Consider the following 27930-nt stretch of genomic DNA (forward strand, 5'->3'; position numbering starts at 1 on the left):
TTTTACCAAGCTTTTATTTTTGCCCGACTTCTATGCTTTAGTTATTATTCTGAGGTCTAAGGGACGCAGCTATGCTGTGGAATGAGATAGCAATATCACTTGCTCCCTCTAACGCATAAATGCGTCCCTTGGACTTGGCCTATGCTGGGCCATGGTGTACAGGAGCCATTAGCGGATATAACCAACCGAAGTAGCCATTAACAGCTTCAGCATCAGCTTAAACCTAGGGCGTTTTTGCTCTATATTCCAGGCAGACGTATACGCCATTATTGAATGTGCGTCAATCAATCTGCAAAGCAACTACGGCAACCATACTATCTATATGTTTGGATCGAGATAGATAGATAGATGTTTAGATTTGGCGATCACAATAGATCAGAGATGGTCGCAGTGATACATAGGCTCTGGAGCCTTACATAGCCCCTAGAAAAAGAAGAAGAAGCCATTAACAGGCGTTCCCTTCTGTCGAAACTCTATAGGGCCCTCCACACTCGTGCCTCGTGCGCGAATCGCGGCGCAAAGCCGCGAACGCGAGTGTGGAGTCTAGTTCGCTAATTCAGCGAAAACGACTCCACACTCGCGTTCGCGGCTTCGCGCCGCGTAGTCTGAAGCGGGCTTAAGGGCTCTCCACACTCATGCACGAATCACGGCGCGAAGCCGCGAACGTGAGTGTGGAGTCTAGTTCGCTAAACAGCGAAATCGACTCCACACTCGCATTCGCGGCTTCGCGCCGCGTAGTCTGGACAGGGCTAAAGTCCCACTCCACACTCGTGCGCGAATCGCGGCGCAAAGCCGCGAACGTGAGTGTGGAGCATTTCGCAGACTCCACTCCTGCGTTCGTGGCTTCGCACCGCGATTCGCGCACGAGTGTGGAGAGGGCTATACACATTGTATGACGTTTGTCTGGCATGACTATTTTACGTTACGTATACATTTGACGTGCCCCTGACCTGCCAAAATTGGCACTGTTTTGTACAGAAAATACCATTTGATATTTGATTCCTTATTCATTGAAAAAAAATATTGTAAAAATGTTTAAAATACAGACAAGGCGTCTCCGTTTGGTTATATCTTCCAAGATTTCCTCTTTACAGCAATGCCATCTGTTGACGATTACAAGTACTTTTAAAAAACCTTGCAAGCTTACCACTTTTTGAACCTGGTAACCCTTGTGAAAGTTATTATTCTATTTTTTTGTATTTAAAGTAATGTTACGCTATAATTTAAATTTCATAAATATTATTAAGAAATATTAATAATGATAAAAATAGGGCTTTTGCACAAAACCCGAATATACTATTTTACACTATTAAAAGGTATGAAATAAATATTATAGAAGTATTCAAATCTGTCTTTGGCATCCATTTTGTTTGATATTAATAAAAAATATTTATTTATTCCTGCACATTCAGTGCAAGCCACTGTGAACAGTATGAACACTGTGAACCACACTTCGTTTTATATTTATTTAATTAAATATTTATTCAACTGGCAACCTAATACTCGGTTACTGTCATGTCGGAAAGAGAAATAAATTGAAACAATTGAGAGAATATCAGAATATAAATACATAATTATTTTACGCTTGGATGTAATTTTGTTGATCTACATTACGGCTAAAAGTCTCATTACGTGTAAGTTTCATGTGTACATAATTTGATTACGAACGATTATATTGGTGATTTACAAAGGGAATAAAAATTAGATAAAGAAGTTCCTCTTTTACATGTGAAAGACAGAGATAGACGAGCGGAGTTGTCTGTCAATCTTCAATATTCTAATTTTAATTGAAATATTCGTAGCAATATTTATCATAATGCAATCCGTAATGTATAAAACAAACATTTATAATAATATATCTTATATATAAGTGCCAATAACTACAAAGAAAACACAACAAATCACGTTGCAAAGGTGGCCTCTGCAGCTGTACTTTAGTATGGAGTCTTAGTGTGTTTATCATTCTAAGTGACGTTTGCTTATTCGCAATGTTTAATAATATTTTAATTTCAGATGTTAATGAGGAATCACAATGAAGAATTTCTGCCTGTGTAAATAAGCAATTAATTGAAGAAACCTTAAGTGTCTGTTTTGTTTGTATAATCACCAGCATTCGAAATGATGAAAAGTACTTTAACTAAGGATAAGCCAGGCAAAATGAGGATCCGAGCCTTTCCTGTGAGTAACCCTGTGTTTATTAAGGCTGACATTGATTGCATTATGCATACTTATCAGGGACAATCTTATAGGGCCTGTCTTATAAGTATTAAACAATGTAACATAGTTACAAATAGATAAATAGTTGAATAATACAAGAAATATCCGCATTAGAGCCTGTCATATACTAACACATAAGTTTACTTGTGTGCTGACGTTCATTGAAGAGGTCTGTTACGTACGTGTGCTGGCTTGCTAGCTAGAACCAAACTGGGGGTACCCGCAGGTCTTATGTACCCACATGTCAATATATAACATGCCTTTGCCTCTGGATAGATGACACTTCACTACATTTTGAATTAAATATCTATAGTCAGTTTTGCACTACACTGTTTATGCACTTAAACTATATTGTTCACTTATACCCTAACATGCTTTCATAGTCTTTTGTTACTATTGAGTAACTATCTAACTATTGGCTATCTGCACTATAATGTTCCTCATCTCCACTACCAGACTCAATGTCTGTACTATCATATTCTTAGAAAGCTATCTTTTTCAAGGATGGTCTGTTGGACGGCGGGCTTTCACTCGACCGGGGTCGCTTGTTACTGTTAAGTTCATTTCTAGGCACTGTATCATCCGAATCCAGTACTACACACTCTTCTGGACCTTTAACACCAATCATTTCCTCCCACTGACTCGGTGTAGGGATTCTTATAGTGCCAAAACCCTCATCTTCTCTTTCTTCTTCCCCTTGTTGAACTTCTTTACTATTACTTGATGGTCTTGCCTTGATTTCAGCTTATTTTTCTTCTTCTGTGTCACTTCTAGTAAAACCAAGCATCTGGTTGACATGTCTAATGAATAATTTATTTCCTTGTTTAATTTTATATCTTAACACTCCAATCCTTTTGACTATTGTTCCTTCCAACCATCTTCTAGGCCCAGTTCTATAGTTCCTGAAACAGACTGTCTCTCCCACTCTAAATTCTCTCACACGTTTTGTTTCATTTTCTTGGATATCTTCTGTCTCCTTTCGAATCGAAAGGGGATGAAGCCTATCAAATTTAGTTCGGAAACGTCTATTGTTCAGGAGTTCCGCGGGTGTCTTACTGGTGACAGAACTGGGTGTTGTCCGCAAACCATACAATATCTTTTGCAGTCTGGTTGACCATGGGAGATGTGACATCTTTTTTAACTTCAATTCTATTGTCTGGACAGTTCTTTCTGCCTGTCCATTGGACGCAGGATGATATGGAGGTACCAGTATATGTCTAATGCCATTCTGTTTAAATTATTGACATATCTGTTCTGACGCAAACACTTTCCCGTTGTCACTCACTATAGTGTCTGGCAGCCCTTGTTCAGCAAATATCTCATCTAGCTTATTAATTACCATACTTGAACTTTGCCACTAACAATTTTTACCTCCGGCCATTTTGAGTATGAGTCAATTAATATTAAGAAAATTTTGCCCATGAAAGGCCCTGCAAAATCAATATGCAGCCTAGACCAAGCCTTTGGTGGAGTAATCCATCTGTGAGTCACTTTGGCTGGCATATTCCTTACTTCCTTACAAGTTTGACAATTATGTATCAAGCTCTCTGTATCTCTGTCGAGACCAGGCCACCAGAAATAACTCCTTTAGTGATAACTATACCAGCATGATTGCTATGGAGCTCTTTAAGAACGCTTGCACGTAGCTTCAGAGGCACGATTACTCTACCTCCCCACAATATACAGTCATTGTATTCTGTTAATTCATCCCTTCTTACATAATAATCTCTATATTTCTCTTCTACTTTGCTTGGCCAACCATTCCTAATCCAGAACATCACCTTTGTTAATATACCATCAGTTCTACTCAATTTAGCCACATCCTTAGCCGTCATCTGTAACTCAACTGGTGACTCATTGAGCAACAAATCATTCACCTCTTGCAGCTCTTCTTCTTTTCCACTGCTTTCAGGACCAGGCCATCTACTTAGGGCATCGGCATTCCCAATTTTTTTCCCTTCAACATATTGTAACTCGTAATCGTACGAGTTTAACAATAAGACCCATCTTAACATCCTGGGTGATATTACATTAGGTATTGGCTTCTTTGGGTCAAATATACCCAAAAGTGGTATATATATACTCTGGAAGCCAATCATGGCCCAACAAATTTGGCCCATTGCCTCTTGCGATCAGTAAGTTTAATTTTGTATGTATATTCTTAAACCTTACCTCAACTGCCGCTTCTCCTAACAATTCCACCTGATTTTCAGTCCAAGTTGTTAACCTAACACTTGATTCATCCAACCTTGGCAAGTTTCCATTCCAAATTTCCCTCGCTGTACTTTCTCTCAACATGGTAAATGCAGCTCCAGTGTCGACTTCCAAATTTACTAGTCGACCATTCAATTCCACATTTACATAAAAAGGATCTACTTTTTTTGACACCAAATTACACAAGACATCCTCATACAATCCATTAACCCGACTTGATTCCTTTGACTTACTTTTGTCTCGTGTATCCGAACATACTTCTGCAATATGGCCCATTCTTTTACACACATAGCACTTTTTGATGTAAAATGCTTAAACATGGCAACTATTTAGTATGGAAATTGTTTAGTTCTATTTTATTTTATTTCTACTTTTTTTATGTCGCGCGTGTAACAATATGTCTTTGTAAAAACACTATTGGATGTAATTTTTTTTTTGTCATATAAAGTAGAAAAGACATGGAACATCGTACTTCAGTTAGCTATTAGGGGACGGGTCCAGAATATAACTGAGGAGTCGTCGAGAGCTGAGATGTTCTGAATTGTCTCTGAATCTTTGAGGTAGAATAGTCCAGGTCTCATAAAAGCGAAGTTTAGCATTAAACTCAATCAGACTGTGAGGTGTATATTTTAAAGCCCTCAAATCTACCACACATTGGCTACCTGTTCATATCTAGTGTGGCATATTATTATTTTTTAATAATTTGAATTAGAACTCCGCAAATACACTTGACTGTATGGTAGACGTGTTGTGTATTTTAATTTTTATTAATTTAATACGTAAAAAAAACTGAAAAAAAAACATGCACAAGCTTTTTCTTTTTAAAGTAGTGACGAAATACTTTTGTAAATTAACTGTAATAATAAGGAGGACATGCAGCAAATATACGCTATCATAATACTATGAATGAAATGTCCTTTAATTATCTGTCTTTAATTATTTTACCTCCACTTGTCATTTGTAACATTGTGTCATAAAATAATGCTAACAGTTAAAGTTTGATCTCAATAAATGAACAAGTTATTTGCTTTTAACTTGCAAGCACAACAATGTCACATTGTAATTCTGAAATACTTCACCTAAAAATAAGTCAACAATGACTCTTCTGTAGTTAATGAGAAATTGTAATAGACTCAAACATTTAGGAAACAAATTGTACTTTTAATTACTCATAGTCAGCATACTGTACCATACCATATACCCCCTACCTACTAACCCCTTAGTTTTGTAAGTGTTACTAATAAAAAATGTGTCTTGGTTACATGAAATAAATGTATTGAATTGAATTGAATATATAGGTAAAGCCTTAGTCAGTTGCATTGCATTACACCGGCCATACTGTGGATATTTTTTTGTGAAAAAAGAAGTATGTATTTTAGCATGGCTTACATTGAAAAACACTTTTTTTTTGTAAATTAGGTAGAATTTTTTTTATTGCTCAAATATTAATAAGAAAGAAAGAAAGAAAGAAAATACATTTATTTAACGCCACAACAGATTACATATATGAAAAAAAAGGAAACATACAGACAAAAAACATTGGACGCTAAAATAGGACCCCACTCAGCATAATGCCGCGGTAATCCGCGGCGCTGGTTTTCAGTGGGGACCTGACTTAAAACTATGAGTTGGTGGCGACACATACGCCAGCGACACAAACAAAAAACACAGACAAAAAAGTAAGTAACTACCACAAACAAAAAAAAATCTATACATACTAAACAACAAAAGAGAAAAAATAAAAACGATAATGAAATATAAAATGCACAATGAATTAAGTATATATAAAAAAAGCTTACAATTTTTTTTTTACAAAAAATAAATAAATTTGAATTAAAACTGTAACCTAAAAAAACTTAAAGCTAGCCACAAAACAGATATGGACACTAGGTGATCATTTCAGCCATCAAACAATAAAATGCACGTGCACGTGTACGTGTGTCACTCATATTGCACTGACGCTTCGACCTGTGCTTGTAATAAGTGTGAACGACATTTTGATTTGAAGCCGCTTAACGACTTAAGAACACTAGAACACCTTAATAAAAAATTCTAACTACAGTAGAACACTTATGTGTTTAGGTTGAGGGATTGTTTCTGTTTGTGCACCAAAAAACTTATTTCTCCATTATGAATTGACCAATTTACAGATAGCTTGATAAGTAGGTATGGGATTGACCTCGGAATAATGATACTATGAACAGTTTACATTATATTCTATCCGCACGGCCTAAAAGAAAGCTTTACATTCCATTGAATATTAAACTTTATTTTGAGAAATCAAAATTTGTCTTGACAAGACTTAATTTGTGGGCAACTACATTAAGGCAGTAAATTAGATAACTTCACAAGAAATTAGCGGTTTCCATTTTGGTAATGGAAATTTTTATTTCCCATTCCCAAAATTTCGCAAATTTCAAAACTTTCCGTCTGTAGCGGCACATCACTAACTTTAACCAACAATATTATGTGGTCAAATTTTGCATTTAGTTGTCGCTTATTGTAAGGACGAAATTTGCTTGTACGAACAACCTGTCACAGCGTCCTTACGGCAAGTGACAATGTGGTACCTTTTGCTTGAAAACGACACAAATGATCAGTGAATAAGAACAAAAAAAACCGGCCAAGTGCGAGTCGGACTCGCGCACGAAGGGTTCCGTACCATTACGGAAAAAAACAGCAAAAAATCACGTCTGTTGTATGGGAGCCCCATTTAAATATTTATATTATTCTGTTTTTAGTATTTGTTGTTATAGCGGCAACAGAAATACATCATCTGTGAAAATTTCAACTGTCTAGCTATCACGGTTCATGAGATACAGCCTGGTGACAGACAGACAGACAGACGGACAGCGGAGTCTTAGTAATAAGGGTCCCGTTTTTACCCTTTGGGTACGGAACCCTAAAAACAATGCTCATCCTATTTCGGGTGCTAATACTAGTGTAAGACAAAGATAGTATGATTCTCTATGTTTGAAATGAGACCTCAATGAGACAGTCCTTTGACAAACTATAGAAGATAGGAGTCTAAAAGTGAAATAGGCTGATCAAATGCAATTAAAAATAAAATTATGATTCTAGTCTATTGGCATGGCTTTATGGTTATTACTTTTTAAATTAACAAATGTAACAATATTTCAAAATTGGAATGTCAAGTGGATTTTGGCTTGGAACTAAATTATTTGTATTCAATGTCATGAATTATATTTTGACAAGAGGGAAAATTTAATCAATAGCCAAGCATATATTTTCGTATTGTGACTGTTTTGAGTTTTTGTTACTTTTGTTTTAATTTTGTACAATGCCTATTTAAACATTTAATACATATGATAAATTCAAGATGACACGAAAATTTCAAGTATGGAATTACTCAGAACCTTACTATCAAATGTATCCAGACACATGGGTCTGTAAAAGACAATGCTAGTAGAATAGTGCTTATTGTGTTGTGAGATAAGGTTTAGGTGAACACTAACACTGTGCTGGCATCAATCATTTTATTTTTGTGTAGATAAAATATAATATGGCTCCTAATGATTTCAATGTTGGCAGCATCAAGGCAAAATCAATGCATCTGTACTTTAAATATAACTTACTTTGAGACTTTGTTCACTGTACCCTAACTCTTAATTAGTAAAATCTATATATAATACATGTAGTTTGACCAAGTTTTGTTCTTCTGTTACAGATGACTATGGACGAGAAGTATGTGGAAAGCATATGGAGTTTACTTAAAAACGCAATACAAGAAATACAAAAGAAAAATAATTCTGGACTTTCATTTGAAGAACTCTATCGTAATGCATATACTATGGTCCTCCACAAACATGGCGAAAGGCTCTATACTGGCTTGAAAGAAGTGGTCACGCATCACCTTGAAACAAAAGTAAATTCTTACGCTTATTTTATATTTGAGTATTGTTGTCAGTAGATTTTATCCATTATGACTTGTCTCAAAATAATGTCAACCAATAGAGAATATTACGCGAAACTCTGCGTAGGGGGCGCCACTACCACAATCTGGGGTCTATCGCGAAATTTTGTTATCTAATAAACGTCTCTGTCACTCTTGCATATTCGAGCGATAAGGAGGCAGTAGGCGAAATTTCGGATTCGCGTTTCCCGGCAGTTCCTTTGTAAACAAACCGCCTTGATGCATCAGTCATATCTTATTATCTCTGAAAACTTGTCAAAAAACTGTTATAGACACAGTATGTATAAGTTACTCTCTGGTTTACTAAAGGGGCTAGTGCTGCACTGGTGGCAGAACATTGCAGTAATACCCCCTATTGTTGCTAGCACCATTTGACGAAATATACTAGAGAACAGTTCTCTGTAATAATAATCACTATCTCTTTAAACAGTTAATCAACTTTCTATCAAACTGTAAATTATTGCAGACTTCATAACGCTTAATTCAAATTGTAATGTACAGTTGTAAAGAGGTAAATTTGGTCACAAGACAATTATCTCTAACTACAAAACTAATTAGCAACCCCAGGTTGCTTGCTTTGCGTTCCTTGTTACTGCAATCAGTGATGATTCTTCTTCTTTGTCGGTCCCTCATTACTGAGGATTGTGATCACTTGGTTTTGCAGCTCCTGTGATTTGTCTCCATCGGTCTGGATCTCCCGTAGCCCTCACTGCTTGATGGAGTTTACCTGAGGTGGTGATAGATATGTACAAACATCTTTCGATATAAAGCTGGAAAAGACTCCATACATCTGGCTATACAGTCCCAACTGGTTGTCTAAAAGTTTATCAAAGAGATTGTAACTACTTGTTATTAATTATAACCCGTATTTTGCTTTTATTATAGGTCAGAGAAGACGTCCTGCACTCATTACACAATGGTTTCCTGCAGACATTAAATAATGCATGGACAGACCATCAGACCAGTATGGTGATGATACGTGATATACTTATGTATATGGACAGGGTATATGTGCAGCAAAATGAAGTGGACAATGTTTATAACTTGGGACTTATTATTTTTAGAGATCAGGTATGTACCTTTACTACATACTTTATGAATTATTGATCTCATTACACGCTTTACCTCACTTGAAACTAGACTAGAGGACTAATCTTGGTTATTGGGATCACAAACAAAGCTAGTATTTTATACATACATTTTGTTATGGTGTAGATTTTCGTATACACAATACAATATAATTTTTGTAACAGCAAAATATCCATTTTTCTTATTAGTAAATAACTACTTCAGTTATTTTTTATTAGTTAATTAAAGTATACCCTGTGGGTTAACACAGTTAATCCTTTGTATAAGTTGTGCCCCCGCCAAGATGAGCCAAGCTTGCAAGCGAAGCTCGGGGGCACTACCTACCTTTTCTCGTAGCGCTTTGTCGTTTTTTTTAACCCTCATAACTTGGGTTTGGATTATCCCAGATAAACAAAATTCTCGGGATATGATGTCAATAGTGGACATATGTATACATTAGTCTAACGCTTCGACCACGAAACGCAATGCTCCAAGCGTGCAAGCACGGCGCTTTCGCTCTGTGGCCTGGTAAGACAAATTCGTGAAAATCTTACCTCTTTACGTAAACCTCTACCATTGTGTTGAACTGATTTTTCTGCTCACTCCAGGTCGTCCGTTACGGCTGCATCCGCGACCACCTGCGACAGACGCTGCTGGAGCTGGTGGCGCGCGAGCGGCGCGGCGAGGTGGTGGACCGGCTGGCCATCCGCAACGCCTGCCAGATGCTCATGGTGCTCGGCATCAACTCCCGCGCTGTGTACGAGGAGGACTTCGAGAAACCGTTCCTGCACCAGTCTGCTGAGTTCTATAGGGTAAGCTTTAGAACCTACCATTTGAAGCAGCCGATCGCTTATTCGTGAAAATTGAAATTGCGTAATCATTTCAACCGAAACTACAAGAAGACTTATGTATACTGAACCTTCCTCGAAATACTAATCAACCAATCTGGGTAAATCTTTAAAGTATGGTCCCATCCGGCAGAAAACATGAAACTTAGCAGGTATGCTTATACAATGACTACAAAAAAATAGTAATTAGGAATAATAAGTCATATTTTAATTTATTTTGCTTATTTCTGTTATTTGATACGTTGCTTTCTTGAAGAACCTATAATGCCGAAGGTATACTAGGTATATAGATGGATTAGTCGTTCGCTAGTTGGGGGACTCCCCGAATAAATAGATTTGACTTAGCCACCGACCGACCCTACATTTGTAGGGTCTCGGTGTTTTTATCAAACTGGGATTCCCCGCGGCGGTCGGTTCTTCCATGGGCCGGTCGTTGACCCTTTATTGTAGTGGTGTTACGAAAAAAAAATAGATGTTAATTCTTTGCTGAGAATGCCGTCCGATATCACATTTTAGCCTAAGATACGTTATATTACATATATGGTCGACCTTCACCGAGACGTCTGACGGATGAAACTTATATTTTATGAAAGAAAATATGTTCCTGAACATAAATAAATAGGGTTGCCTAAAGAAATATGGTCGGAAGTAATCGCTTTGAAAGAAACAAAATATGTCTGACAATTTTTTTATCGTTTTAACCCTATAGTGTGGGGCGTCGTTGGATAGGTCCTTCAAAATAAATAGGGGTCTATAAATAACATTTTTTGATAAAGTGAATCATTTCGGAAATAATCATTAAGAAAGAAAAATAGTCCTTTCAACTTTTGAACCATCGATCCAAAAAATATGAAAAAAAATCACAAAAATAATGCTTATTAAATTCATTCAAATAAAATTAAAATAAACTTGATCAGTTAAGCCATTTTTTAATTTATCGCTAAAAGTCTTTCCTTCTTATTTTATTAAAAAGCCTGGCAACCCTTATTTGTGACCGGATTTTCGTAGGCAACCCTATACCACTGTATTCGCAATAAAATTACCATCATTTTTAGGGTTCCGTACCCAAAGGGTAAAAACGGGACCCTATTACTAAGACTCCGCTGTCCGTCTTTTCGTCTGTCTGTCTGTCTGTCACCAGGCTGTATCTCATGAACCGTGATAGCTAGACAGTTGAAATTTTCACAGATGATGTATTTCTGTTGCCGCTATAACAACAAATACTAAAAATAGAATAATATAAATATTTAAATGGGGCTCCCATACAACAAACGTGATTTTTTTGCTGTTTTTTTCCGTAATGGTACGGAACCCTTCGTGCGCGAGTCCGACTCGCACTTGGCCGGTTTTGTTATATATAATTCAAGCGTCAGACGTCAGACAGATGAGTGCAATTATCGATAAAAACTTACCTGTTTAAACACGGTAACCACATAATATAGTGACCGGAAAAAGATAGGCAACCTAATTGATTCATATTGTACAAGTTGTATACTTTCCGTTGGAACTTATTTCGTTCGTCAGACAAGTCAGTGAAATTTGTAGTAAAAAATATATTTTCAAAAATGTATTAAAAATAGCCTTGACCATATTTCTTTAGGCAACCCTATTTATTTATGTTCAGGAACATATTTTCTTTTATAAAATATAAGTTTCATCCGACAGACGTCTTACTATTTTCCTTATTCCTTTCACCAATGCATTTATCTGAAATACAACGTTGTTTGTTATAGATGGAATCTCAGAAGTTCCTAGCAGAGAACAGCGCGGCGGTGTACATCGCGCGCGTGGAGGCGCGCATAGGCGAGGAGGCGGAGCGCGCGCGGCACTACCTGGACGAGAGCACCGAGCCGCGCGTCGTGGCCGTGCTCGAGCACGAGCTCATCGAGCGGCACATGAAGACCATCGTCGAGGTATGCTCAGACACTACAGGTCACACCCTAGCACAGGCGAGGAGGCGGAGCGCGCGCGGCACTACCTGGACGAGAGCACCGAGCCGCGCGTCGTGGCCGTGCTCGAGCACGAGCTCATCGAGCGGCACATGAAGACCATCGTCGAGGTATGCTCAGACACTACAGGTCACACCCTAGCACAGGCGAGGAGGCGGAGCGCGCGCGGCACTACCTGGACGAGAGCACCGAGCCGCGCGTCGTGGCCGTGCTCGAGCACGAGCTCATCGAGCGGCACATGAAGACCATCGTCGAGGTATGCTCAGACACTACAGGTCACACCCTAGCACAGGCGAGGAGGCGGAGCGCGCGCGGCACTACCTGGACGAGAGCACCGAGCCGCGCGTCGTGGCCGTGCTCGAGCACGAGCTCATCGAGCGGCACATGAAGACCATCGTCGAGGTATGCTCAGACACTACAGGTCACACCCTAGCACAGGCGAGGAGGCGGAGCGCGCGCGGCACTACCTGGACGAGAGCACCGAGCCGCGCGTCGTGGCCGTGCTCGAGCACGAGCTCATCGAGCGGCACATGAAGACCATCGTCGAGGTATGCTCAGACACTACAGGTCACACCCTAGCACAGGCGAGGAGGCGGAGCGCGCGCGGCACTACCTGGACGAGAGCACCGAGCCGCGCGTCGTGGCCGTGCTCGAGCACGAGCTCATCGAGCGGCACATGAAGACCATCGTCGAGGTATGCTCAGACACTACAGGTCACACCCTAGCACAGGCGAGGAGGCGGAGCGCGCGCGGCACTACCTGGACGAGAGCACCGAGCCGCGCGTCGTGGCCGTGCTCGAGCACGAGCTCATCGAGCGGCACATGAAGACCATCGTCGAGGTATGCTCAGACACTACAGGTCACACCCTAGCACAGGCGAGGAGGCGGAGCGCGCGCGGCACTACCTGGACGAGAGCACCGAGCCGCGCGTCGTGGCCGTGCTCGAGCACGAGCTCATCGAGCGGCACATGAAGACCATCGTCGAGGTATGCTCAGACACTACAGGTCACACCCTAGCACAGGCGAGGAGGCGGAGCGCGCGCGGCACTACCTGGACGAGAGCACCGAGCCGCGCGTCGTGGCCGTGCTCGAGCACGAGCTCATCGAGCGGCACATGAAGACCATCGTCGAGGTATGCTCAGACACTACAGGTCACACCCTAGCACAGGCGAGGAGGCGGAGCGCGCGCGGCACTACCTGGACGAGAGCACCGAGCCGCGCGTCGTGGCCGTGCTCGAGCACGAGCTCATCGAGCGGCACATGAAGACCATCGTCGAGGTATGCTCAGACACTACAGGTCACACCCTAGCACAGGCGAGGAGGCGGAGCGCGCGCGGCACTACCTGGACGAGAGCACCGAGCCGCGCGTCGTGGCCGTGCTCGAGCACGAGCTCATCGAGCGGCACATGAAGACCATCGTCGAGGTATGCTCAGACACTACAGGTCACACCCTAGCACAGGCGAGGAGGCGGAGCGCGCGCGGCACTACCTGGACGAGAGCACCGAGCCGCGCGTCGTGGCCGTGCTCGAGCACGAGCTCATCGAGCGGCACATGAAGACCATCGTCGAGGTATGCTCAGACACTACAGGTCACACCCTAGCACAGGCGAGGAGGCGGAGCGCGCGCGGCACTACCTGGACGAGAGCACCGAGCCGCGCGTCGTGGCCGTGCTCGAGCACGAGCTCATCGAGCGGCACATGAAGACCATCGTCGAGGTATGCTCAGACACTACAGGTCACACCCTAGCACAGGCGAGGAGGCGGAGCGCGCGCGGCACTACCTGGACGAGAGCACCGAGCCGCGCGTCGTGGCCGTGCTCGAGCACGAGCTCATCGAGCGGCACATGAAGACCATCGTCGAGGTATGCTCAGACACTACAGGTCACACCCTAGCACAGGCGAGGAGGCGGAGCGCGCGCGGCACTACCTGGACGAGAGCACCGAGCCGCGCGTCGTGGCCGTGCTCGAGCACGAGCTCATCGAGCGGCACATGAAGACCATCGTCGAGGTATGCTCAGACACTACAGGTCACACCCTAGCACAGGCGAGGAGGCGGAGCGCGCGCGGCACTACCTGGACGAGAGCACCGAGCCGCGCGTCGTGGCCGTGCTCGAGCACGAGCTCATCGAGCGGCACATGAAGACCATCGTCGAGGTATGCTCAGACACTACAGGTCACACCCTAGCACAGGCGAGGAGGCGGAGCGCGCGCGGCACTACCTGGACGAGAGCACCGAGCCGCGCGTCGTGGCCGTGCTCGAGCACGAGCTCATCGAGCGGCACATGAAGACCATCGTCGAGGTATGCTCAGACACTACAGGTCACACCCTAGCACAGGCGAGGAGGCGGAGCGCGCGCGGCACTACCTGGACGAGAGCACCGAGCCGCGCGTCGTGGCCGTGCTCGAGCACGAGCTCATCGAGCGGCACATGAAGACCATCGTCGAGGTATGCTCAGACACTACAGGTCACACCCTAGCACAGGCGAGGAGGCGGAGCGCGCGCGGCACTACCTGGACGAGAGTACCGAGCCGCGCGTCGTGGCCGTGCTCGAGCACGAGCTCATCGAGCGGCACATGAAGACCATCGTCGAGGTATGCTCAGACACTACAGGTCACACCCTAGCACAGGCGAGGAGGCGGAGCGCGCGCGGCACTACCTGGACGAGAGCACCGAGCCTACCTTTTTTTTTTTTCGAGGACATCGTTCGCGTCGGTAGGTATTCTATTGGTAAATTTAATCATTAAATTATAACTATTGTAATACAATTTCCGTAATATGATTATTTAGGTAATGATTGCGGACATTTTATCTCTGACACCTCAGAATCAAAAAATATATCAAATTCGCACTTCATATCACCACAATTACGACTTTAGCAGACGGTATGATATGTTCACTACGCTATTCGAACATTTGTAACATGTAGATATTGTTGTCCTGTACAGATGGAAAACTCGGGCGTAGTGCACATGCTGCTGCACACACGCACGGCGGAGCTGGCGTGCGTGTACAAGCTGCTGTCGCGCGTGGCCGAGGGGCTGCGCACCGTGGCCGACGCCGTGTCCGCGCACCTGCGCGAGCAGGGCCGCGCGCTGGTGCAGGAGCCGCACCACAACACCAACGCCATCGCCTACGTGCAGGTACACACAGTAGTCCACCACGCGGGGGCGGGGGGAGGGGGGAGGGGCTGCGCACCGTGGCCGACGCCGTGTCCGCGCACCTGCGCGAGCAGGGCCGCGCGCTGGTGCAGGAGCCGCACCACAACACCAACGCCATCGCCTACGTGCAGGTACACACAGTAGTCCACCACGCGGGGGCGGGGGGAGGGGGGAGGGGCTGCGCACCGTGGCCGACGCCGTGTCCGCGCACCTGCGCGAGCAGGGCCGCGCGCTGGTGCAGGAGCCGCACCACAACACCAACGCCATCGCCTACGTGCAGGTACACACAGTAGTCCACCACGCGGGGGCGGGGGGAGGGGGGAGGGGCTGCGCACCGTGGCCGACGCCGTGTCCGCGCACCTGCGCGAGCAGGGCCGCGCGCTGGTGCAGGAGCCGCACCACAACACCAACGCCATCGCCTACGTGCAGGTACACACAGTAGTCCACCACGCGGGGGCGGGGGGAGGGGGGAGGGGCTGCGCACCGTGGCCGACGCCGTGTCCGCGCACCTGCGCGAGCAGGGCCGCGCGCTGGTGCAGGAGCCGCACCACAACACCAACGCCATCGCCTACGTGCAGGTACACACAGTAGTCCACCACGCGGGGGCGGGGGGAGGGGGGAGGGGCTTGCAGCTGACACTCGTGTCAAGTCAAGCAGACCCTTCTACAGCTTAGCCTTCGAATTCGCTTGAACGCTTCGGCATTTAGCCTTTTACCTTCGTAGTTTAATTGTTAACAATATTACCGATGACAGTATATTATAGTGTGTGACGTTGATCAGTCCTTCATGTATGGTTGGTGCAACTTGCCTTAAATTGTATTCTAACTAATCAAATTATCTTCTTTGCAGAATCTCCTTGACCTAAAGGACCGATTTGACCACTTCCTACATAACTCGTTCAACAATGACAAGATATTCAAGCATATGATCGCCTCAGACTTCGAATACTTCCTCAATTTGAACAACAAATCTCCAGAGTTTTTGTCTCTTTTCATCGATGGCAAGCTCAAGAAGGGCGAAAAAGGCGTAAGTATAATAAGTTTATTCTAAATCTATTTTGCTACCAAATAAAATGTACCTAATTTATTTTCCCATATATGTATGGCTATCAGTGCAGACTCGTATACGTCTGAAAATTTAAAAACAAAAATCAGTTGCGCGATACGAAGGTCTAATCTGCTGTACGTTTCGTTAGAGTACTCCAAACGGTGAAAACGATTCTCGCGACGTTTTGCTCAAAATAAATAAAAAAATGGCCACGCTTTACTAGAAGTTATAACGCGAGCAATATGGTGAGTTGGAACTATTTTGTGGCACGCCTACACCAGTACTCATTTGTCTTAACTTTTCGACTCTTCACTGACACCTTCCTGACGATTGCAGATGAGCGAGCAGGAGATCGAAGGCGTGCTGGACAAGACGATGGTCCTGTTCCGTTTCCTGCAAGAGAAGGACGTGTTCGAACGCTACTACAAGCAGCACCTCGCCAAGCGGCTGCTTCTCAACAAGTCCGTCTCCGACGACTCTGAGAAGAACATGATCTCGAAACTTAAGGTAACATTTCGAACGCCAAAAGCACCTAAAATCTTAAGGCTTTCGGTACTCGCGACTGGGATTGTCTTTAAAATTCAAAAGCTTATTGACTGTTTACAATAGGCTGGTAAAAGCTGGATAGGCCAGACTCCTAAAGGTTTGGCCCCGAACAAGAACGGACACCGGGCAACCTTACTAGCGCGGTCACTGTATGTAAAGTATGAGATACTAGAGAGCTTTGATGTTTATAAACGAATGTCTAGTCCTACTTATGAACTTGTGATCTTAATCCGTTTTAGACTCCCTAGTAATGTGATTCTGAGTAATAAAGAGAAACACTGACACCATAATGTTAATAACCAATTGACTTTTTTTAACATACTGTTTTTGTATCCAGCGAACTTATCATGTCTACAAGGAGAAGATTCGTCGCTTTTTAATAGCTGCAAAGTATCTGTTTGCAATTTTTACAGTATAACTTATCTAAGTTCCTACTTTGGTTCTTACCAGAATGAAGGCTTGCTAAAGGACGTAGAGCCGCGAGACTTCCACTGTATAATCGGAGACGTGTCGCAAATAGAAAACCCAGGCTGCTCCTAGTGCCGCGTAGCCCTGCCCTGTCCCATCCCTCATATCTGCAAAATTCTTTACCTATCCTATGGACATTCGTAAGTGTCCCCCTAAGGGCCTGTTTACAGTCAAATAGGGCTTGACTTTCGAATTCAGCGAGCTTATGCAGTTTTTCGATTGAGGGAGGCGGGCCCTATCTACCAATGTAAATGGGCCTACATTTCTTAGTAGTCTTTTAGAGGAATTCTTGCTTAAAGTCCAAGAATGTAAAATTCTTTGCCTTGTTCCTGCCTTCCTCTATCTGATTGCGAATTTTTTCAATTAGTCCGCTGATACACTGAACAAGTAAAGAATTTTGCAGACGTGAGACTTTAAGCTAGCTCGTGAAAACTTATGATTTTTTACATTAAAGTCAAAATACTTATTTAATGAGTTGATTTTGACACTTGACAAACAGTCCATCGAAATCAATTCCTAAATCTTGATTAAACTTGAGAATGTGTTAATAAAAGTAATGCAGTTTTTATATTATACCAGAAAATAACGAAAAAAAAATTTGTACACTTTCCTCATTTGATTACTTTACGTTTTGTTATATTTTTAAAGTTTAGAAAACGGACACGTACAAGTAGCTGTAAGTAGACAGTAGTAGTTCGTTACCATATGCCTTCGGAATTAAGAATATCAAAATAATCCCAAAATGTCGTCTCCCCGTTTTACGTATTTTCCTTTTGCTACCATTATGAATTGTTGTGTTCAGAACATGAATTGGTGATGTGTTGCAGACTGAGTGCGGGTGTCAGTTCACGTCGAAGCTGGAGGGCATGTTCAAGGACATGACGGTGTCCAACACCATCATGGAGGAGTTCAAGGAGCACGTGCTCTCGTCAGGGGTGAGTTTATTTCTTTGTATGGTGTAAATGAATAGGAAATTGTGTTTGATGTTAGTATGGGGCTTTCATGGCGCGCTGGTTAAATAATGACTTGGACACTAATTTCTTGTTAAAAATTGTAAAACAACAATGTTTTAACAGACCTCAATTCGGTTGTTTTTTTGTATTTATTATCTAGGTATAATAACTACGCTAATTCAGAACTGATTTGGAATATTATTTTTTTGTGTAAAATTTATATACTTCCAGATTGATATGTAGGGGCTCAATGAGTAATTGACGGGCACCCCTCAAATCTTATAGGCAAGCATATAACGTTTTTTGTATTTTCAGCTAGAAATGAAGCATTTCTTCATTTATTTTGTAGAAAATTTCATAGTTTAATGCCGATTGTCGTTGATCAGTCTGGTTAACTTTCGTTGGTACAACTCGGTAGGATAAAATGACACCGTAAAAACTGTCAATAGGCGCGCGAGTTGCGAGTCTAGTGCTAGCCATCTAGTGTCGTAAATCTAAAACATAAACATGACATTGACACTCGACTCCAATGTACAGGGGGCTCCCGTGTCCAATTAGTGAGTTTGTGTCCCCCAGACGAACCTCCACGGCGTGGACCTGTCGGTGCGCGTGCTGACCACGGGCTTCTGGCCCACGCAGAGCGCCACGCCCAAGTGCAACATACCCACGCCGCCCAGGAACGCCTTTGATGTCTTCAGGAGGTGAGCACTAGCGTTTATGGAATCAGCTAGGAGACATGCGTAGCATCTCTTAGAAAGCTATCTTGAAAACAGGAACCAATATATAGAAATAAATAATTTTGAAATTGGTGGTGAATGTAGAGTTGATGTTCCTGTTAAATCAAAGTTAGAGTAAACAGGAGTACTCTTGGTTGTTTTTGCTGATGAGTTTGTGTCATATTTGCGAATAGCATGGCTAAGCTCAATAGTATCACCAATAGTGCTCTTTCAGCCTAAACTCTTTTGTTTTCGTGTAACTTACACCTGAATTCAGACGAGACCCAAGCTTTGCTATTTAAACAAAACGCCAAGAAAACTGACAAACTTGTGTTACTCTATGTACCAAGTTTGTTTGAATACTGCTGACCACGTTAAATTTCTGGGAGTTTACATTGACTCTAATCTAAATTCGAAGCGAGAGCTGGAGGCTATAGTAAATTCGATCCATTCTGCTTGTTATGCCCTTAGAAGCCTCAGATGTTTTAGATCTATATCAACTCAAAATTGTTTATTATGCCCTAGTAGAGTCAAGATCGAGTGATCGGGTTTTCGAGTGGAGAAATCGAGGGGAGGCCTTTGCCCAGCAGTGGGACACCAAAGTAGGCTAATAAAAAAATAAAAAATAAACGGAGCCTTTATTATACTGTGCCTTGATTGTCCAGAAAAAAGCAATTGATACAGGGTACACATTCCTCCTCTGGGTTCATGTAGAGAGTATTTTGGTAAATTGGGTATTCTCACGGCCCGTACGTAAGCTTGTACGTAATGTACTTATTCTTCTTACCCGGTTTGTGAAAGATATTGCTAAAGATTGTAAGTGCAGTTGAAGAACAGAAGTCTCGCCAAGCCACAAGGATGAAAAACATAAAGGGCAGCTTCGTTCCATAACTTCAGGTAGCTAAACATTGCGCAAGATATCAACTAGTCACTGTATTTAATAAGCTCCTTACTGACCTAATAGCATTTTATACAATCGTGATATAATGGGCTCTCCATTTTCAGTCACTTTTCATATTAAGGGTGTCACATGCGCGTTTCTGACTTATGAAGCATTTGTTTCCACTATACAACCTAAAATAAGTAATTAATTTGAGGTATCGTTTTGTTTAATCCTCTTGACCGCGGCGAGCTGTGATTGGTCAATTTCATTATGGTCGACTAAACCGTTTCGAAATGAATATTATAGTTAAGTTGGGAAATATCCGAAATATTTTTATCGCACATTTCACACGAAACTTTTGCTAGAATTACTTTAAAAACAACAAAACAAATTATTTTTTCCTTACAAACTAATTAAAAATGAATTAAAAGATAAACTGCATGTCAAATGGGGGCAAAGAAAACTTTTTTTTTAATGGCATCGCTCTCCTGGCGCATTCAGCCAAACGAGTAAAACGGGGAAACGGAATTAAAGGATTACATGATAACGGATAAGACGGAATTTTGGATGGATCAGGGTAAGGTAAAGTATAATAAATTAAAGTTTTATATTATGACGTGATAGGAATGAATTTAATACTTTAAATATATCTGGAGAGGAATCATTCATATGCAGGAGTGATGTTTTCACGCATGTCACGCACTTTTTTTTAAATTCAGAGACAAACTAGCGTGGGGGTCGATTGCCATATCGTTCGATACCAACTAACAAGCGAAATTTGTCAAAATTGTATGCAATTGACATTTCATTTCAAATAAAACGTCATCTCGACTGATATTAGAATAGAGGTCAAATCAAATTTCTTTTTTTTTTTCAGAGATGTTCCAAATTTGAATGAAATAATATTATCGAAATCGATGTTATTATTTAGCAATAATAACATTCTCACAGATAAAAAATTTGCGGTAACAAAACAGTTTATCTTAATGTTCACCATTATTTAGTTATTTACGGATTTTAAAGGCATCATAGACGGTTTATGATATGTGTGTAGATAAAAGAAATAAAACTTATAATGATCTAACCACAGATTAAATAATAGTACTACGGTACAGAAAAGAAACTTCCTAAAAACCCGCAGTTCAGGGTTCGACATCGACAGCGGTTCAGGGTCGAATCATGCTATCCCTTTCTAACACTATCCCTTTCGGCTATTTGAGGTTGTCAAAATTCAAGTCATTATCTTGTCTGTGGTCGTGCACGCAAAGGGACGTCAAGTTGTGCCAACCCTAATAATTGCTCGGAGCAATGCTGAGCCGAACGGAGCAGAGTTTGCCCGAAGCGAGGAGTTTCGTACCCCTGATCTAACTACGATAATGGTTACAAAATATGTACTAATAATTTACTTGAGGTTCTAGAATCCGCCTAAGCTACGATTGGCAAATAACATTAACATAGTATGGATTTTGCCGCCATGAACAAATTTCTGCGATAATAATTATTATGTTACAATAGTACTTTGGCTGTCACTGCACTCGGTGCATTATTAGCTTAAGTTAGTATTACACCCGGCCAATATCTTGGTCCAATGTGCATTGCGTCTCACTATCTCACTAAGCAAAATGTGAGACGCAAATACACATTGGACAAAGAAATTGGACAGGTGTGATACCACCCTTAGACGGACCTTAGGTAGGTTAAACGTGTTTAGTATTTTGTGGTATTTTTAAATCTTGAATGGCGATCAGGAGAATTACATGTAACTTGGACCAGTGCCAGGCTGAACTTTCTACATCAGAAAACTTGACAGTTCAGTAAATCCAGAATAGTTTTATTTGTACAGTTTTATATCATTTGACATGTGGGAAATATAGTTTATATACAACGTATTTTATTTAAAACTTCAAAATGGTAACCAGTCAGTTTTATTAACTCTGGGCAATGAATGCTATGTGCTACGTCAAGTACCGTTCCTGTGGGTTACTTATGCATTGGCACGGAGTCACGGCAACGGAGTCCCTAAATACGTTAAGTTTGCACTCAGAAACTTAACGTATTTAGGGACTCCGAACGGAGCCCGTTCCGCTCGCATTGGAAAACTGGCATAACCCGAGGGCCACGGATCGAAGGCTCCGAGTGTGGTCATTCGACGCTTTCCTCGACCGACGTACATTTGTTACACCCAATGTGTTGCGGTCGGCGTCAGCGTCGAGCATGCCCGCTCGGAGCGCGCGATTCGTGCCCGAGGCGAGAGTGTAGAACCCTCCCGTGTGTTCCAGCTTCTACCTAGCCAAGCACTCGGGCCGGCAGCTGTCCCTGCAGCCGCAGCTGGGCTCGGCCGACCTGCACGCCGTGTTCCGCGCGCTGGACGCGTCGCCGCCGCTCTCGCCGCCCGCCGGCGCCGCCGCCGCACCCCCCGCCCCCGCCCCCACCCCCACCGCCGCCCCCACCGCCGCCGCCGCCGCCGCCGCCGCGCCGCCGCAGGCGCGCAAGCACATCATACAGGTCTCCACCTTCCAGATGTGTGTGCTGCTGCTCTTTAACAAGAGGGAGCGGCTCACTTATGAGGTATGTGGGAGCGAGATGGAAATAAGTTTAATTTCAATTGGTTGAATTTCGTCCCAGATCGACTCAAAAAAAGTGTTGTTCCGACTTTACCACAACTCCTACGAATTGGAGCAGGCGTTCATTTGCACAAAAGCGGCTGACGTTCGGACTTAATTTATTAATTGTGACGGACGATGGACTATCCCCGAGACGTTTTCCTTCACCAAAAATTGACATCTTTTACTTCCAAGAATCTCACTAATGTGACAAACCGACTTGTGAGTAGAAAAAGGCGATGAATTCAAATTTTCTACGCGATGCGAAATCGACCCTTTCCGCCTACATTTATCAAAATAGCCTTTTTTGTGTCAAAACTGGTTTGTCCAATTTCAATTGAACCTCCTAAAATTGCACGCTGCTAACCTGTCAATGTTTCTCACTTTCCCTACCCTTTAAAGACTCTTGAACCGCCTTCGCTCGCAGGAAATCCTGAACGAGACGGACATCCCCGAGAAGGACCTGGTGCGAGCGCTGCAGTCGCTGGCCATGGGCAAGCCCACGCAGCGCGTGCTCATCAAGCAACCCAAGACCAAGGACATCGAGCCCGCTCACCACTTCTACGTCAACGATGCCTTCACCTCCAAACTGCACAGGTAACCTATTATCTGGCCCTACAGGCAGACGCTGTCATCATTACACTATCATAGATAAGTGCGGCCGTCATATCCGTACTGATTACACTTATCCAGAAAAATTGGAATGTCGGTCCCTTTACCCTTGTTCGGAATGAGCGAATCCACTTTATCCACTGCGTTAACTCTTATTAGCGCCTACTCATCTTACCTGGCTTCAGATTTCACAGATACAGATAAATAGATTGAATCATTTGAACGCCTAAAATCTTTATGATTACGCACGCTTATTTTCGAACGAGATGACTCATTAGTTGCGTTTGGATTAGAAGAGCTACTTAACATTGGCCAAAACTTGGAAATGTTTCCGAATGCCCCAAATTCTAAATAATTTTCTCAATTTCAGAGTAAAGATTCAAACGGTGGCAGCGAAAGGGGAGTCTGAGCCGGAGAGGAAAGAGACACGCAACAAGGTAGACGAGGACCGCAAGCACGAGATCGAGGCGGCCATCGTGCGCATCATGAAGGCGCGCAAGAAGATGCCGGTGAGTACTGCCCACGGAATAACGCGCTTATGACATCAGCCGGGGAGGAGAGAGACGGCAACAAGGTGAACGAAGACAGCACGAGATCGAAGCGGCCATCGTGCGCATCATGAAGGCACGCAAGAAGATGCCAGTGAGTACTGCCCACGGAATAACGCGCTTGTGACGTCAGCCGGGGAGGAGAGAGACGGCAACAATGTGAACGAAGACAGCACGAGATCGAAGCGGCCATCGTGCGCATCATGAAGATGCCAGTGAGTACTGCCCACGGAATAACGCGCTTGTGACGTCAGCCGGGGAGGAGAGAGACAGCAACAAGGTGGACGAGGACAGCACGAGATCGAAGCGGCCATCGTGCGCATCATGAAGGCACACAAGAAGATGCCGGTGAGTACATCCACGAAATAACCCGGTTATGACATTTTTCTCTATCCTTTACTTGCACTTCCAAATGAAACCGAACCGAACGTGGCAGGGTCGCCATGTGGAGCGGGAATTGCGGCAAAAACCTAACAAAAGTTGAGTATAGAAAGAAGTAGATGGGTACTTCTAATGAACTGGCTAAGTGTAAGGCCTGAGTGGACGCTCGCTCGGCGAGGCGTGCGGCGTGGCGTCGGGCTCGCGAGGGATGTGAGCAGCGTGCACTAAGGCCGCTCCTATACGTTTGCTTTTTGTTTAAAATGCACGCCGCACGCCCCGCCCCGCTGCACGCCCAACTCGAGCGTCCACTCGGGCCTTACACCAAGGGTGATCGTTAAATTGTTCCTATAAGTGTATCGCGTAAAGACTATGAAGGGTGTCAAGTATTCAGAGAGCGATATTATACTTGCAGTATTTAGAAATAACATCTAAGAAAATTAAGGCTATCAACTGATCCGGTTTCCGAATGCGGCGCAAGTATTACTTGATAACCGGATCAGTTGATAGCCTTAATTTTCTTATGATAATCGCTTTACTCTTCGAGACTTCTAAGAATTGATTATTGATATTCTCATAATTGTCACTTTACGATGGATGAGTTAATTATTGTCACTTGTTTCATAGAGAGTAAACGGGTCTGTGAGAGTAAACGGGTCGTATACTGAGTGGTTTAGCATCGAAAAGGGTGTTAAGCAGGGATGTGTAGCGTCACCGTGGCTGTTTAATCTGTTCATGGACAGTAGTTTGCATGATTTGAGAAATGATGAATGTGGGCTGAGAATGAGTGGGTTACCCGTCAAATGTCTTCTTTAGGCTGATGACCTGGTATTGCTAGCGTCATCGGGTGAAGAGTTGCAGGAGATGGTAACTAGAATGCATGGATCTTTTGAAAGGAAATGAATGAAAATAAATGTAAGTAAGACGAAAGTTATGGTATTTGAAAAGGAGGAATATATGACAAACTGTGAAATTTTGATTGGTCAAGAAAGAGTAGAACAAGTGAAAGAGTTTGTGTATCTGGGAACATTATTCACTAGGGACGGTAAGCATGATAAAGATATTGAAAGGAGAGTGAGTGCTGGAAATCGCGTGAATGGGGCACTTAACGCTTTTATGAGCAGCCAGAAGGTGCCAGAAGGTAGATTACAAGATAGAATTAGGAACAGTGTGATAAGGGAAAAGTGTGGACTGAGCGAAGATGTAGTGACAAAAATTGAGAAAGGTATGTTGAGATGGTTTGGACACGTGGAAAGAATGAGTGAAAGAAGGCTAACAGAGAGATAAGGGAGAGGTAGAAACGGGAGTTGGAAGAGGTAGAAACGGGAGTTGGAAGGGGCAGACCTCGGCGGACTTTCTCTGATCAGATCGGGGAAATCCTGAAGAAAGGCCAGGTCAAGAGCACCCTAAACCGGCGAGCGTGTATGAGGAATGTTATGAAAGTGAAGGAAGCGAAAGAGGTATCTCAGGATCGTAGCAAGTGGAAATCCGTGGTCTCTGCCTACCCCTCCGGGAAATAGGCGTGATCATATGTATTATATGTATGTTTCATAGACTTAAGATCTTGTTCGAAATTAAAGTAATGTGTAATATTTGTTCAGCACACGCTGCTGGTGGCGGAGGTGACGGAGCAGCTGCGCGCGCGCTTCCTGCCGTCGCCCGTGGTGATCAAGAAGCGCATCGAGGGGCTGATCGAGCGCGAGTACCTGGCGCGCACGCCGGACGACCGCAAGGTGTACACGTACGTCGCATAGGTGCGTACGCGGCGCGCTGTCAGTGCCACCGCACCAGGCCCGACCCGACCCGACACGACACACCGATTTTGCCATTCCCCGTCATCTATAAAGCTTATCATTCACGCACGAGCCCGTACGTCGCAATTGAACGAACGAACTCGAACGCTCGGATAGTGAATGAGCGGAGGAGTTGTACGGGTCGTGTGGTGAATGCTGGACTTTAAAAAGTGAAGAGCGGTTCCCGGTCCGGTTACCTCCGTTGTAACGTGGACTTAGTTGTTTTAAATGAAAAATATATTTACTATTTTGGAACTGCGTTATTTGATTGGAAAATTTTATGGCAAAATTGTCGTGCACCAGAACATGTCCTACTGTCGTTTGTGTCATCTTTCTTCGCGACCGACGGACCATTTGTTTCTCTTATATTGAACGGTCGGATGGAACCCTCCGACCGGTCCCTATCGAAGCCGGGCATGATTGAATCTTTCACATTTCACCGACCACTTAATGCATTATTTATTTGAATCTCCATCATGCCAGCCCGACAGAAATAATAAGTATGTATCCCATTAGAAATCGTATTAGCATAAAATGTGTTTTGGGAAATATGTTGTAATGTTCACCTACTCAGTCTTGAAAAAAGCTGCCCCTGCTCGGGGCATTCGTTTGCAATGTTGTGTAATCTGGTTGCCCGAGCTAATGGTAAAATAGTGTTATCACACATAAACGCCTCACGAGCTAGCATTCTGCGCCGACCGCTCGGTCGATAAAGAACTGACCTAGGTAATAATTTTAAACAGGATCACACTATGTTAACTGTTATAATAAACACGTATGAAGCATAGATTCCAGTGTACGTCCGCTTTAGTTTATTTAATAGTATTTTGTTATTACGGATGGAAATATGTCTTAGTTAGAGTTATTCTTAACACATTGAGATTTTAATCAATGTAAAACTATTGTAAATACCATCGTAGGTTTAGTTGGATCCTTTCGAAATGTATTATGATAGTGTTCCTCATAATTTCCAGAAGCAAATATATTAAAATTCTCTTTTGTAACAGCATGTTTTATTGATATCTCAGCTAAATGAGAACGAGGTAACCCCATCAACTATCTTCTACCTAGGCTCGTTTTTTTTTATATTAACAAAGTTAAGGTATCAGCATCGCTCGTCTCATTCGTTTTTTGTTAATTTCTTATTATTTCGTATCATTCTGTATTCGTCACTCGTTCTATACTCTACTTGTTCGCTCTTTTGTCAATATCTTTTTTGGCAATATTCTTTAACTTGTCGTTCTCTTAATTATGTCTTAATCGTTTTCATCATGGTCTCATTCATTTGTCGTTTTTTATCTCATTGACTTTTTCGCCGAAAATAATTTGACAAGTTCGGTTCTGGACACATTCGTAATTAGTCTCTTTTGTTTTTGATCGCATTCCGAGTTCGTCACATTCGTTTTTCGTCTCAATCGCTATTTGTGAGTTTTGTGACTATTGTTTCATATGAGATACAGCCTGGTGACAGCGGAGTCTTAGTAATAGGGTCCCGTTTTTACCCTTTGGTACGGAACCCTAAAAACGAATGAGACCGAGGAAGACTGTGACGAAATACGAATTAAAAGTCCCTGGCAAGCTCGGCCGAATTGCACCTTCCCTTGCAAACGTAGTTTCGCTCTCATTTTAAAACTACGTGTTGGATTGTAATGAAACTTTCCACATACAATGACATGAGGTATATTTAGGTCTGAAATTAGTTTACATAGCTCCAGTCTATAAAACAAACTAAATAGAGCAAAAACAAGTTTTGTATGAAAAACTTAAATTCGCTGTATCTTTTTAACTATGGTATCTGAAGCTACATGAACTAATTACAGACATATACCTTATCCTATTGTAAGTACAAAGTTTCAGAGCAATTTAGCTAGTCATTTTAAAATGAGAGCGGAACTACGTTTGTATGGAGAACCGAGCTTGCCGGGGTTTAAGAGAAAGACTAGTTACGGATTCGACTAAAGTAGATAATGATAAAAAACGAACAAGACGAATAA

At 43.0% G+C, this 27930-nt stretch overlaps 1 protein-coding gene across 1 annotated transcript; it reads left to right on the forward strand.

The window, feature by feature from the left end:
• Window positions 1–1483: 1483 nt before the first annotated feature.
• On the forward strand, window positions 1484–26940 carry LOC134741103 (cullin-3). The gene is made up of 15 exons (XM_063673874.1): window positions 1484–1634; window positions 2014–2178; window positions 8120–8317; window positions 9251–9436; window positions 10042–10245; window positions 12015–12194; window positions 15177–15371; window positions 16239–16415; window positions 16773–16943; window positions 18278–18385; window positions 18980–19104; window positions 22282–22570; window positions 23033–23202; window positions 23588–23726; window positions 25745–26940. Exons 2-15 carry the CDS (start codon window positions 2119–2121, stop codon window positions 25895–25897), a joined length of 2355 nt encoding a protein of 784 aa, XP_063529944.1. The 5' UTR covers window positions 1484–1634; window positions 2014–2118; the 3' UTR covers window positions 25898–26940.
• The last annotated feature ends 990 nt before the right edge of the window (window positions 26941–27930 follow it).

Source organism: Cydia strobilella, chromosome 4 (genome assembly GCF_947568885.1).
Source record: "Cydia strobilella chromosome 4, ilCydStro3.1, whole genome shotgun sequence".
Taxonomy (NCBI): Eukaryota; Metazoa; Arthropoda; class Insecta; order Lepidoptera; family Tortricidae; genus Cydia; species Cydia strobilella.

Bases quoted from the DNA above. Each gene is read 5' to 3' on its own strand.
- LOC134741103 (XM_063673874.1), top strand. From the start codon at position 2,119: ATGATGAAAAGTACTTTAACTAAGGATAAGCCAGGCAAAATGAGGATC. The intron at 12,195-15,176 runs GTATGCTCAGAC...TGTCCTGTACAG, and splicing joins ACATGAAGACCATCGTCGAG to ATGGAAAACTCGGGCGTAGT. The intron at 16,416-16,772 runs GTAAGTATAATA...TGACGATTGCAG, and splicing joins TCAAGAAGGGCGAAAAAGGC to ATGAGCGAGCAGGAGATCGA.